This window comes from Nipponia nippon, unplaced genomic scaffold, assembly GCF_047370975.1.
Source record: "Nipponia nippon isolate SJK-2023a ecotype South Korea unplaced genomic scaffold, ASM4737097v1 scaffold_3, whole genome shotgun sequence".
Taxonomy (NCBI): Eukaryota; Metazoa; Chordata; class Aves; order Pelecaniformes; family Threskiornithidae; genus Nipponia; species Nipponia nippon.
Genome location: NW_028262347.1, coordinates 44,130,395 through 44,145,809, shown reverse-complemented (window position 1 = coordinate 44,145,809; position 15,415 = coordinate 44,130,395). Strand labels below are relative to the sequence as shown.

The 15,415-nt window shown below is 37.0% G+C and overlaps 1 protein-coding gene across 3 annotated transcripts in view; it reads right to left on the bottom strand.

The window, feature by feature from the left end:
* The window catches only part of SYT1 (synaptotagmin 1), a 360,726-nt gene that overhangs the window by 122,003 nt on the left and 223,308 nt on the right, over positions 1-15,415 (bottom strand). For all 3 annotated transcript variants that reach the window (XM_087766719.1, XM_087766721.1, XM_087766720.1), the window contains one exon: positions 9,978-10,166. In XM_087766719.1, the coding sequence (XP_087622845.1) occupies positions 9,978-10,149 (172 nt within the window). In that variant the 5' untranslated portion in view covers positions 10,150-10,166. The remainder of the gene's footprint in view (positions 1-9,977; positions 10,167-15,415) is intronic.

Here is a 15,415-nt window from a genome sequence, read left to right as displayed (position 1 = left end):
AAACAGCTGGCTTTGGAGGAGAAGTTAGGTTTGAAACCTAAGGAAGAAAAAGTCTGGATGTTCGGTTAGCAAGTATATTACTTGTGCCAATTTTTTCATGTGAGTTCTGGCTAGGAGAAAAGTGTTAATAAATACATAAATGAAATAACACAGAAGGAAAATAGAAAATCCAATGAACTCTTGTAAGGAAGGACCATAAAAATATCTGTAAGAAAGGTATAAAAATTATTATCAACATTGTTGACTACATGAAGAATGTATTGCCTCTCTATAAACTGTTTCTAGGAAAAAAAAATCTGATGCCTGTCCTAGTCCTGGAGATTTCCTCCCCATTGGGCTACAGCCATATGGGGGATGGTCCTGACACAGCTCTAGGGGGAGAAAGCTTCTCATGTGGACATGACTTTCAATCCTATTGGCAGCTCACCAGCTTTAGGATACTCCCTCTCCCTTCCTCTTCAAGGAACTGCCACCCCTACTCCACTGTGTCAAACAAACGGTTTGTGTGGCTGCTTCAAACTGACAACATGGGAGCTGCCAATAAAGGCTGAGGAATATCAGTCAGGCTGCAGCCTAAAATACCTGAGCTCCTGGTCTTCCTAAGACTAAAGGAAATCAAGGGATCAAGCTGGAAAACTAACTTGGATCTGCATTTCCTGCAGGAACAGCTAGGAAAGAAATGCAGGACTCATGGGGTCAGACTATGTAGCCTAGTGTGGGACACCTGGTTAAGAATAAGGAGCCCTAAACACCTAGTGTTATTTGCTTATTTTGCCTAACGGCATTTCATAGCAAAATGCATATGCTGTCCTTCAGCCAGGCCTCTGGTCCAGTGAGTTCCCTTGCTCTTCATCAGATTGTATGCTGACAGAAGAGAGTGAACCAATCACTCTCAGAGTGAGAGAAATCAAGTCTCTAAGTCAAGGGAAAGTGTTTTTAGGCTGTAAATCTGTCTGCTATAAGGACTTAACCTAGGGCTTTTCCTAGATATCAAAGTCTGTGAGACCAGTACCATTTCAGACACATCTCCCTCCAGTTTTTCCTTCTGGATAAACCTGGGCCTCCCGTTTCTGCATTGTTCTGAAGAGAATCAAGGCATTTAACTCAGATTTGTGAATTTGACTCTCAGAGCCTGGTTCCTAAAAGCTAAGTGTAGAAACCCTAAATGTTTCTGGAGCTCCTTTTTAGATGTGGGTTGAAATGCATTTCCCACCTGAAAGGACAAACCTCATCTTTCATTTTGGTGGCTTTTACTGCAATAGGGAAACAGTGCCAGCTACAGTGCTGAAACATGCCCCCAGATGATATAGGGGCTGTGAGCAAATTAGGGAGCTCTTGCTGAAGTCGATAACTAAGATTAGATTCAGATTCAGAAACCTGCACAGGAGTAGGCAGATGGCTTGCTCAGCTGCCAGCTGGAACTCGGCCTTCATGAGGCAGTCATTCAAGTTCAGCAGCACAGCTTCCTTCTGTGGAGTCAGAGCAAAGTCTACCTATACCAAGATCCTTCTGAAGATTGAGGCCACCTCCATAGCTCTTGCAAACTGGCTGCATGTTCTGGAAGAAGTAAAGATTTTCAGATCTAGACCCGTTCAAGATCTCACTTGAGATACAAGCCAAGATTAAAAAGATAAAAAGAATGCAAGAAAGGATGCTATGGACCTACAGGGATTTATAATCCCTCACGGAAGACTTTAGTTTGGATAATTCTCAGCAGCAAACTCACCCAGTTCTCAGTAGAATGGTTAACAATCACAACAAAGAACAACATTCTATTCTTCATCTGTGCCAACTTACAACAGTGCCTCAGAATAACAGAGGGTTCATTATCTACTCTTGGTTCTTATAAAAATACAAGACATTATCTCCTAGCTTGCCACAGTGCCTAGGCACAAGTATCTGAGGTAAGGATGGAGTATCAATCTTAACAGTAATTCCTATATTTTCATTGCCTATTTATACGTTAATTTTTAAAAGCAAATCTATTAACCATAGTCCCAAGTGTTTTTTTTTTTCTTTTATGCAGTATGCTGCTGAGAATCAATCTTTAAATGTATTCTCAATTTTAAGTTCAGAACAATCGTTCCATGAACTCTCTTTATAGAGCACTTTCAGAACAAGATTACTAACTGAATTATAACAGATAATGGGTAATTTCTGGAGACACTTCATCTGCAGGTAAGTTTGAAAAAGACTAGCAAAGATTGTGTTTATTTTATGCATGTAAACATAATTTTAGTGCACCTTCCCTCACACAAAGTAATGAAATTTTAAGATACATTCCCAGTATTGAAAGGAAGCAAGTAACCATGCTCAGTTTCCTGCTTGTAAATTGAATTCTCTACTCAATTTATAAGGCACTGGCACAACTTGACATATCTATAGTGCAATAAAATACCTACCAGAGTTGTTGTAACATATAAAATAATAATCACAGTGATGTGCTAGAGGAGACCCTTGGGGGTACTCTGGCACCCCTTGTTAAAACCCTGTCACCAAACCAAAGGTAGGTGCTCACCCCTGTTTCTGCTATAGATGAATTTCAACCCCATGGCTGTAAAAGTTAATCTGAATGGGTTTTTTTTTGTTTTCTTATATTTGCTGAAATGTTCTCAGCATCATGTATTTTACAGGAGAACTTGCTTCTCCTTCCCTTTCTTTCAGCTTATACCACTCAAAACCAACTGCTGTTTCTGAAAATGATGTTTCAGACACATGTAATCAGTAATGTATAATTCTCTTTGACACTGAGGTTACACTTCCAGTGTGCTTCTGGCTAAGAGACAGTATTTCCTTTCAGACGGGACAGTGCATACTCAAGGTCCTGTAGATGAGGACATGGGTTTAGCGTGCGACAGGCTCCCCCTGTGCTGGGGATGGAGGGTGCTGCAGCTGGTGCTCTGGTTCAAGTTGTAGGACTCTGCTCTTCTGATTTCTCCTCGCCTCCTCAGCTTGTCCAAGGAGCCAAGATAATGGCCAGAGTAGGAATAGGGTCCTCTCTCAGACTTAAGCGTGTCAGATCTGTGGGTTGAGCTTGCTTTGATTGGAGGGGATGTGTAACCTCCTGGTGAACCTGTGTGCTTGCTGGTGCTGGATCAAGCTATGGTCTGCAGCAGTTTTGGGACACACTAGAGCAGCTCGTACCTCTAACAGCCTGAGGTTCCTAGCTCAGTCCTGTATGAGGATCAAACTGGCAGCTGTCGTGGATCCAAAAGTTTAAGTACAGGACATGTTAAGAGGATGCTATCAGAAGGCATATGAAAAAAACTCACAGATTGTAAAAATTTTCTTCATGACAGAATCAATCATTAAAATACCAAGAGTGTAATTCAGCAGGATCTCAGACCATGTGCTCTTCCTTCCAGACAAGGATTTCCATCCATGTTCTGCTTAATGAGTTTTTCACTTCCATTCTTCCACCCCTCAGTATCTGTTTACTTTGCATTTAATAGATGTGTTTTCAGGACTCCTAATTTCAAGCATTCAAAATATGCTGGACCCCTAAAAATAATGAAAGTATTTTCATATTATAAGTTTATAAAATAACAGAGTTGAATTGTTTTTCTTTATCTCACAATTTCTGTGTCTTATGGATGCATGTGGGTGGTATTTTCAAGCTCTTCCCCACCAGCAGGTGTATAGAAACTTTTATTTAATGAAAAAAAAGAATTCTGAAGTTCTCATGCAATCACTGAACTCTGGGACTGGGGGGTTCAGGGAGAAAACAAAGTAATCTGAGATTTGCATTTAAATTGCTATAAGTAGAAATAATGTTTTTTCCCCTCTACTATTGTACTGTAATAGCTCTTTCGTGTACTTGTTCTGTGTTCCAAAATAAATCTTTATTTCTGATTTCCCCTGTTTCTTTCCGTGTAAAGCTGCATGTATTTGCTTGGCATGGGCAACTGCCAATGATTTAATGATAGGAAGGGAAACAAGACAACTTGAATTTATGCCTTCCCGCTTCCTCCAGCACTGTTCTTCAGACTTCCCTAAACATCAAGAAACTTCTTTCTTTATTCTTCTCTAAACCTCTCCTTACAAGTTCTCTTTGCCAGGATACCTAAATAGAGTTTGCCAATGTCAGACTGCTCCTAAGCGGAGATCACTGTTTATTGTATTGACAAATATACATGTGTACATATCTATATATATATAGAACGGACGTATACATAGTCCTCATTTTCTGCAGGCAGGCAGCTATTCCTTGCCTTACATTTAGATAGGAAGGTCTCTGAAACAAAGACTCAATTTTTTCCAGCTAACCTAAGAAGATCTTAGACAATGACAAACAGTGGAATGTGCCATGGAAATATAAATAATAACTATTGCTGAGAACTGTACTGTGATTTTATGATATTTGTCTCTATTAATCCAGTTTTGAAATCTGAAAGCATTCTATTACCAGGATTTTGCTTCTTTTTAATGAACTTAGAAAAGAACGTGCCCTCTCTTCCCTGTGCCAGTGACACTTGTACTCCAGGAACCATTCGGAGAAGCACTGAAATGAACAGCCTGAATTTATTTTCTGCAAATGATCAAGCTGCCAGCTCCATAAAAATTAAGTTTCAGACAGACCTCATGCACAAAATCCTCAATTTTCTAATAATAGACAAAATTCAATAATATCTCCTTGCTAATCTTGATGCCAAATAAGAATGAAAAATTAAGAAATTAACTTTATTGCCATTTACAGAGGGTAATAAGAACCCTTAATACAACCTCAGCTGGTCAGTCAAGAAAGGCAGAAGAGCAGAAAAGCAGAGACCAGCGGGGAGAAAGAAATGATGAGGTCTGTCTAGGATGACTGCTGAAGGCTGAAACTTTAACTTAAATGGCTAAACATATAAATCCAGACTTATTTTATTTGCTAATTTATCCAAATATGTCTACAAGTCTGTACTTCAGCTTACTAAGCTATTATTTAGAATTAACCCAGACCTCAGTCTTACAGTTATTTTTACATTTTTTTATTACAGTTTCCTCTATAGCCTCCAGTCCCATTTTGTTTTGACACTTATTCACCAAGCCGAGGAGAGGTAAATAAACCTTTCTCTGAATATCTGCAAACAGAAAGTGAAACAAGTGTGCACAGAACACCAGGTTTTAGCCTGAATCATCACACAGTTTTGAGCTCCTGGTTTGGGGGATTATCAGTCAGTTGTATATGATGAATCAAATTTAGGGGTTTTGAGCACCAGCTACTGAGGCCAAATGGAGTTGCAAGCCAGCCAAACACTTCAGAATAAGGTTGGTACGGAAATGTAATTTTTTATCCATTTACAATGTAAGACAGCAAAGAGCATGAGAAATATGCAATAACTTCCTATTAAAGAGGTAATGATAGCATCCTGGATTCAATGCATTCAGTATTACAGCTATTCAAGATTATATGAGAAGCACTAACAGAGTAACATTATTCAGTCAGAAGTATGCTGGAATTTTACAGGATTTTTGCTGTTTTATTTACCTTACTGGCAGAATGAGGACTTCTGCTCATACAAGAATGTGTTCTTAGGAAACACATCAAGATCACTTTGCTTTTACAAAGATGTTTGTTAAGTAAACTAATGCTGATTGATGTTAAGTTTTACTTTTGTATGGTTAGTATCAGCATCTTGACATTTAAAGCCTCTGCCTAAAAGCTGTTGCTGTCTTGCATTCCCATAGTCTTGCTAGAACTCGCTTACTGTAAATGTATGGCAGATATTTTCCTAGCCTGTAGACAAAGGCCCAGATGGAAGAGCAGTGAGAGGGAGGAAGGAAAGAATCAATATACCTTATAAAGTCTTTTAATGCAATTTTGTTTCCAGAAGTGCAAGTGCCATTTTATCTGCTTTGTCTTACCCCCTTCTTCAGGTGTTGGAATTACTACATTTAAAATGCAAAGTGTAAAAGCAGAGATGGTGCCTTTTTTCTCCTTCTGGTAAACAGCTTAAAAATTCTGCAGATTAAAGACAAATTGGCATAGAAAGCATAAGATCCAATTAAGATAGAGTGACTTTTATACACAGTGCAGTTATGGAAAAACAACTGTACTGTGATTATGCAAATCAGCCAGTCACAACCAAAATGCAGGGATTTACATAACGGAGAAAAAAATTCTTCACAGTTATGCCTCAGTAACCTTACAGGATTCTTGCACTTTAATTGTATGACTCATTGTAACAAAATGATCCCACTTTCTTTATCCAGAGTGAAAGATATGTTAGGACACCGCCATTCTGAATGATTTGTGTTCTTTTGGAAGCCTGCACTCTCCTGCCACAAAATGTGGAGTATGTTCTACCTTAAAGAGATACAAATCAATGAAAAAAACAGAATTTCTGCTTGTATCTATCAAAATTTTAACTGGGTTTACATACTGCATCATTGCTCTTGAAATAAATGTATACTAATACAAATGGGCCCTCTCTTTTTCTTGGAACTTCTATTTTCTCATTCTATTAAATTCATCCATTTTTGACAAAATAAGACTTCTCTGGTGCATGTATTACAGGAGGAAACATCAGCATAATTTAAATTGCACAGACGCTATTTGTAGTTTTGCAAAGTGAAATCTTAACAGGAATCCTGATATTTTTAGTTAGTTAAGTATGTCTAGACTATTTAACTTGTGACTTCCATGTGTTCCACAAAACATATTATTTTAAAAAGATGACTGTTTTATTATAAGCCACACAGAACGAACAGTATTTATTCAGCTGGGTGTAGTTTGCTGTACCTTTGTTTTTGTCATCATGTATTCCACTATTTGAATGTTTTTTTTTTTTTTTATATAAGCATGACTTGATATTATGCAATTTCTATGAAAAAACAGAAAGAGGAGACTACATAAAAATTAGCTCCTACTTTGGCTTGGCTTTTTTATCACTCAAACCAAATTGATTGCAGGTGAGCTTTTTCACAATATGGGTACATTCTATCCTATTATACATCCATTAAATCATGATGGCTTATTTTCCATCTGCAGACATCTTAGGCAGAGACAACTAAAACATTTAATTATTTCTCTCTTGCACATAGACAACAGAGCACTGAAAAAAAAAAGATCCTCTCACAGTAACTACTGAGATTTCAAAGCCTTCCCTGTGACGCAGGGATGAACATGAGACCTTTGAAAGTTTTAAAAGAGAAGTACATGAACTAGAAAACAGGCTTGTCACTGACCTGCGAAGATGAGACAACTTGCTGGCTATGGCATTCCTCTGCCACGTGTAAGACTCGGGATCAGGTCTTCAGTTTGAATCTACCAGAGGAAAAACCTGGCCATGGTCTTGGAAATGTTCTTAGACCCAAGTATCTGTGCTGTCCCAATGAGGCCCATTCACTGCCTTTATTCTCTCTCACTTAGCAAGAAATTCCCAGAAAGGCACTATAAAAATTATTTGGTTGGAATGAATTTACATTCTGCTATGTTTTAAGACAGAATCTCAAAAAATTTGCAACCAGCTGTAAGAAGTAAGTTCTGACAACTTTTCTACCACAATTAAATCCTCAGCTTTTTAATAGGCTAATGACACCTCACTGACAACTCCCTACTGACACAAACTGAACAAATAGTAAGGAAATGCTATACTCTTCTGACAGGGACATGAGGTCTCCTCTCCTATCCTGCCCCCATGTTTTGGAGACAGCCTACTTAAACTTATTTGATGATCTGTTTGTGTTAGTTTGTAAGTGAGAAACACATATAGACCTGTCAATTACAGTTCATTCATGTAGGATTTGTTATTGGGGAAAATGGGGAAAACTGAAGTTATTTGGGATATAAAATGCTCCAACACGTCAATGGTACTATTTCATATTGAAATATTTCAAAAAAACCACACCCAAGCCCTTTGCCCCTTCGTAGTACAATGAACATTCAACTTTCTTCTTGAAATGGCAAAATTAAAAAAAAAAATAAATACACATAGCAGAATGTCATGTTAAACAGTCCCAGTATTTGATGGAGATGCTGGGAAGATCCAACCCCATCTGCAGCCTCTAGAAGGAGAGCAGACAATTGGCATGGGATTTGTGACTACCCCAGGTTCATTTCTCACTCCACCACAAAATTACTGCATGATCTTGGATAAGAGTCCAGATTTATAAAATAGGGGCAATATGTTCTGGTCTCACTATCAGCATAAGGTACCATATTTTATAGATACTATAATGTATTTCACAATAAATAAGAGTTGTCTTATGGTCTAGTACACTCTGCTCAGTAAGCGCTTTCATAATGTAATAGTAGGTTCTTTTTTTTTTTTTTCATGAACAGAAAAAAAAATTTTATTCAGTTCAATCTGGAAAGATTCTCCAGATTGGACTTTCCACTTGTTTTCATTGTTTTAAAAAAGTACGCAGCATTGCATTCAAAGTTCCTCTCTATTTACAGACCTTTTCCTAGACCTACCAGTTACAGAGTTCCTCATATTGGAAACCATTCACGCCTTTGCTATGTTAAAATCAAAGTTAAAAAATGAACGAATATCTACATACAAGTGTCATCTACCTCATTTACATAGCATGGTGAGATAAAAATTAAAAGACACATGTTTCAAATGCTGACTGTTCCTCCCTCAATGTCTTATATTTTTTTTTCCCTCTTCTTTTTTCTTCTTGTAGTTTTGTTTTTCCCATGATATCATCAGGCAATTTCATTTCAGTATAGTCTGCACTGGACTGTGCAGATTACCAAACTAATGACATACGGACTTCTTACCACTGTAACACCTCTATTCTTGCAAGTGAGAATTTCGAGTGACAGAGCAAGGCTGTTTGCTATCAATTTTGCAAAAACCGCATCTGCCAGATTGCCAAGATCCATTTCAGAGATAAGAAATCGATTAATATTCTAATTTGTTATCTGTCTTTATCAGTCACACATTTCTTTACACAGATGATAACCTTCTAAAAATGAAAACTCTTACCTAAGTTAAAATACTTCCCTGAAAATATTTTACATTTATTTATTCTTCTGAAATAAAAATTACTAAAGACTGAATGTCTCTCTAATGCCTGCTATTAAAACACACATACACACACAGCCTTCACTTTCATGTCTTGCAAGTGCTCAAATTACCTGCTTGTATCATTAAGTAATTGTTCTGTCAGTAACAAAAAGGATTTTTTCTTTATTATATAAGCAACATTGACAATGTTGAATTAGTTGTATATTTAATACCAGTGTATACATACTAAAACATACCAAACAGGTTCAAGAACCCTAGTATTATCATAAACAACAGCAAAAGGCTAATGCTTACATTTTTTTACAAATATGAACAAACTGAGGCCTCAACTTTGGATCAATACTTTCTAGCACAGACCAAAAGAACCCTGCTGACTTTAACCCTATTGACTTCACAGAAATATACATTGGTACTTTTAAAGTATTCTGCATAGGTACAGGAACTCATGCAAACAACATTCAATGGCTGATCTAACAGAATTACTGAGTGGGAAAAGCATGGCTATCTTCACGCATTACTGATGTACTAGACCTATTTCCTTGTTAAAAAGCAATTTCCCCTCTTTTTCTACATTTTCTAATCCCCAAAGATACACAGTTTCCATATTTTCTCAACATTTATGAGTTCTGGCCAAATTTTGCTTTAAGGTAACATGCCCACACACATTTTTCATGAACATGAAACCCTAAGTGTTACTGTTAGGAAATACTTTGCTTATTGCTCCCATGGCCACTGTGAAGTTCTGCCATTCCAGTTTAGATGATTCAGCAATAATTCATCAGCAAAAATTACCAGGACAATCTGACATATTAAGAATAGACTCAAATTGCATATGAGTTCGACCCTATTTTTTCTACTCCAATTAATTTTGAGGAGCTTACTAAACCACGTTTATCTTCTGGTTTTTCTAGTTTTGACTAGAAAACATTTAGTACTCTGTCTAAATAAATGACAAATAAGAAAATGTCAAGTTTAATCTACCAACAGAAGCTCTTTAATCAATCAAGTTTTACTTACATGGAATTTTGTTCAATTCATTCATGAACTTCTCTTTCAACTTAGAAAATGCATCTTCTTTTCCTCCCCCTCCTCCGGGACTGGCTGGCTCAGTGACATTACTTGGAGGGGCTGCCGCTACTGTGGTAGCTGGCGGTGCTGCCAGGGCCTCATGATGACTTTCACTCACCATTTTAACCCCTGGGTAAGCTGTTGAAATAGAAAAAACACAACAAAAAAACCCAAAAGTTAATGTTTAAATCATTGAAATGGATCTCTCATCAATAAAAGACTAAATAGGCAGAATATCAGCTGGTGCTCATGCTTACTGGGTAAATATGACTCCACCAGCATATTGCTTTATGTTCTTCATAAAATATTTATTAGACAAGAGAGAAAAGTCTTATGCAGGGTTAATTTCAGCCAGAATAATTTTACTGCTTAGAAGCTCTTCTCCAATGGTGTTGCATTTTGAACTGCTGCATTTGAAACCCCCAAATTCCTGTAAAACTCTCATGTAGCTTTACGTTTTGCTCTTCAATTTTGAAAATATAAGCAAATCGGGTAATAACTGCTCCCTATGTGCAAATTTCACAGTGTATTTACAGAATTATTTTTCTATGAGAGTTACAGAAGTGCGGATCATAGCCGAAGTTTCTATATAAAATAAATGAAGTGATAAGGATATAATAAAAACACTTCAAGATTTCCTGTCAGAGTAATAGCCTATTGTTTCCTATTTAAGCAAGTTGTATATTAAGCAGAAATTGATTCGCATCCATTTTTATCTCCACTTTTTGAAGGCAATTTTCCTTCCAGTTATTTCGTGTGACATTTGCTACTGACAATATTCTCTTAAATTATTCAGATGTCTCATTGGTGTATTCATGAAGCTACGACATCTGTAGGGTACCTAAATGCAGCCATATTGAAATATCTGAGAGGCTGTCACAAACATAATCCCACATCAGCATATTTTTAATTTCATGTTGTTTAATGGGCATTTTGCAAAACCTTTACTTGAGCGTACATTACAAAGCAAAGAATTTTGAGCCAGTGGGGTGAAGGTGAGAAGCGATGAACAAAGCAATTTCAATATCACAAGAAGGTTGCCTGAAATGTTTATATTGGTTTTGAATGCATTGTTCTGATTTTCTGCTGCATCCTAAATATCACTGATCTGAATAATCATTCTGTTTTTCTTCAGAAAACCAGAGGGAGAACGGGTTTGAGGGATAACAAACATTCATTATTGCTCTGAGTGTACAATTGCTCTCAGCCCCAAAAGACATTTGGCCTTTGACCTTTTGCTGCTAAATTTAAACATTGCCATAGGAAAAAAAGGTAACACATCAAGATTAAAGGGGCATAAGAGCATCTGACTGCATGCAATATGATGAATCATGAGCTTTCCTGCTTTATGTGACTGTTTTCATGGATGTTGCTGAGAGTGCTCGAATCACTAAATCAAGATGAGGACTGGCTTTTCGTCCTTCAACTTTACTTCCATGAGCCCGCAGTCATGAAGACCTGCAGGCACAGATCTGACTGCGGGCAGAATGAACCTTTTGAAATCACCCTCATCATTCTTGTCATTAAAGAGGGGTTTGCACACAAGCGTAGTCTGGAATAGAAGCCATTCTCCAATATTGTCATCTGATGAAAAAGATTTTAACTGAACAGGGGGTTGGCCTTGTTCTGAAGAAGCAATTTGGTGGATATGTTATTGATGCAGCACTGAATGAAGCAGTATTCCCTGCTTGCCCATCGCTTCTGCCTTTGCCCTCACAGTCTCTAGCCTAATATAAAATCATGTTGATGTTGACACAGAATATGTATATGACACAGCTCCATAAATATTTCATAAGCATGCAGTCTTATCTATTTGCCTGTAACAACATGGGAGCAGTTCACTATCTAAAGCAGACCGATGTCGATGGAAAGATTCCAGTTAATATCCATGAACTTTGGCTCAAGTCTGATGTCTGCGAAGATTTCCCCACTTGCCTCCCAAAATAACAATCGGGAAAAACATGTAGTGCATAATTTGTGTAGTATGAAATAACGTGCCAGCTATTCCAGACTAGAAGACTTTTTCCATATGCTCTGATGAATGCCAAATACTATGAAGCAAAACATGCAGAGCCATCAGCTGTAAACATTAGTGCTGTTTTATATTACAGCATTTTGTCAATGAATGTCAGTTAAATCAGAAGAAAAGTTGTACGATATATCATAATTAAATCAAAATTAAATTGCTTAATTATAATATATTGCTTAATTATTTCAGGCCTGGCAGTTGACTATTTTATTTTGTAATGGAAGACACAATTTGCAGTGATGACTTTCAGCTAATTAAAAATTAAGGCAAATGTAATTTATTTGCTTCCAGTTTTGGAGCTATATTTTGAGAATATATTAGGAGAACAAATTTGAAGCGTTACACTTTCATTTATTTAAAAGAAGGAAAAAATAACAAAACAGAGTATTCCTCTGATCTCCAGGAACAATCCTCGGTGGAGTCCTAGTGCAGTTAGAGGTCACTACATCTAATGAGGCATGCACAAATGCTTTGAGACTTGCAACAGAGCCTTCGACCTTTACATGCCAATGACAGTGTCCTGATATTTTAAATAGGTGTGAAGGGGCTGAAGAAGAATCTTGTCTCAGAAAAAGCTTTCTGCAGTAAAGAATTTTCTGAAGTGCACATGCCCACTTGATTATAGAGATAACATTTGATGGCTTCTATTATTGTAATGCTGCAGCTTTCCACAATAATGGTATAAACACTGTGGTATTATTAGAGACTGCAGAGTACCGTATAATTAGATTTAAATTGGCCTTTTACAAAAAAAGGGGTTACTTTAATGCTGCAGTGCATCCCTGAAGGTAAAGATCTACAAAATACTAGCAGATTATCTGCCATTTATGAAATGGCAGTTGCAAGCAAAAATTTCTTATAGGCTAAAAAATGAAATGTCATAGAATTCAATTATGAGTTCCAGTTCAGTGTTCACTACAATGATTATAGTGCTAGGTATGAAAGATTACATGTTGCATGTGCAACATGCAGTCATAAATAAGAGTACACTTGTAGTCATAAATAAAAGCATTTACATGCTTCTATAAAACACAGCATAGACTGTATTCCCTGAGCATGCTGATTCGTTGGTATATCACTGCCCATCCATACTAGTACCATATAATCATTATAAGACAGATGTAAAACAAAACAACGAACAAATATGTGGAATGCTTCAAAGTAATGCCTGTCGTTTCTATACAGAAGTAGTCAAGTGTTGACTGAAAATCCAGAGATGATAATTTGAACCCTTGAGGAACCTTACTGTTCCCTATGCAAGAAAAATTCTGACAAAAATTAATACCAACTCAAACTTCTACATAATTTCTACATAATTTCCTCTGAAAAGGAAGCATCTGAATAATATACAAATTCACTCCACAGATTCACAAGAAGCAAGAGATTCCCTTATGGAGGTACAAAGTATTGGCTGACTGCCTTAGTGTGCTGGTATGGATCCTGATTGGGAGGGTCCCATTGGAATGCACCTCTTAAGAGAGTAGTAAAGTAGCAATTACTCTTAAGAGAGGAGTAAAGAAGAGAAGTAAGACATGGCTGATTACGGAGCATAGAGTAGCCTCTGGAAATCTAAAAGCTGAAAGACTGTGTTCCAGGGGCAAGAGGCTGTCTTTGCAAACATTCAGGCATACCCAATGTAAGGTGCAGGGGCACTAATCCCATGGGAGAATTGTACTTGTTTTAAATCGTTTTTGAAAAATAAACTGAATAGTGAGAAAATTAATGAGAGAGATGTGGGATGTTCACAGTGATTCACATGAAAGGGCAATTTTCAGGATTTGGAATGAGAGGAAAACTCAGAGTAGTGTACCATCTTCTGGCAAATCATAGGGAGATTTATGATAGAATTGCAAAAAAGAAAACAAAGCCCAAACCAAAAAAAAAAGAAAGAAAAAGAAAAAGAGAAAAGAAGTCCCAAAGGGCAACAAAGCAAATTTGTATCGTTTCTGTTTGGTTAAATTACAGCAGGTATACCATAGCAGCTGCTGAAGGACTTAGTGAATACTTAATCCCATGGAAATAAAATTGGTGACATTGCTTCTGCATGGTGGATTTCAGACAATTTAGTTTTGCTCATTCCACCTCTTATCTGCTGAATACAAACTGGGTGGAGTGAGACAGCGAATAGGTCAGACCAAATCATGCTGACCAAATCATTCCCTCCCAATGAGAAATTTTCTGGAAAGTGTCCTTTTGCCTTGCTGCCTCTCAAATATTTCTGCCATATTAAAAATTAAAATCAATGAAATTATTAAAAACATAAAAATATAGTGTTACTATGAGTAATTGTATAAGTTTTCAGAAGTAATTGTCACCATTTCTTCAATGTTTAATTCTGTAACTGTAGTAGAGCTGGTCACTGTACTTCAATAAGCATGTAAAGTAGTAACTTGGGATCTATATCATTAAATGGTATTTCTTGGACAGCTTATCTTTTTAGCATCCCAAACATGTTCACCTCAGCAGTTACATCCAGCTTGGAATATAACCACAAAACTTATCCAAGAAAGAAAAAAAATCGCATGTTAACATCAGTTGTGTTCCCCTGTCATTTTTGTTTACGGCTCTTGTGCACTGAAAGAGAAAGAAACTATGAGTTTTCAGTGCTGATATGTCCAGGGTAAGTATGCAGTGTTACCAGAGAATGGTTTGACACCACATTGAAAATTTACCCTATTCCATTAGACTGTTTTTAATGAAATTAATTCATCATTAAGAAGATGGGAACATTACCAGAATGTCTAAAGATATCTACAATAAACGATCTCTTCTTAGATTTAAGTATTCTGGGATGTTAATAATATATTTTTTACTCATACATCTTCCTATTAATGAAACACGCTATCTTTCTAGCTTCAGTAATGGACATTTATTTTAAAAGACAAGCTCAGAAAAGAGACTTTCTTGGCTTTTTATAAAGATAGGCCTGTAACTACATTTTCAGAAGAAAGGAAGGTCATGGTAAAAATGTCATATCAAAACAGCCTTTTCACCACTACCACAAAGGCTTACAATGCAATCCAAATTTAGTACTGCTTTAGAGAAGGTACATGAAAGGCCCAACATTTCATGGGGAAAAAAGTTCTGATGAAGAACGTTGGTGGGGGAATTCAGGTGTCCTGTCTGTGCTGCTACCAATGCACAAGAAATATCCAAGCAAACCCCCGCAGAATTACTCCTGTGCCTGTTTTAGTGGAGGAGAGACATTTCTCCTGCTGCCACATGTGAAACATCAAACTAGTTGATGCTTTCTAGATCCCAGCTGTACATTAGCTCTTTAAAACTGTTTTCCTATGCTTGCTACTAATACCATATCAATAGTTTCACTGGCTTGACTGAATGAACAAGATAAAGCACC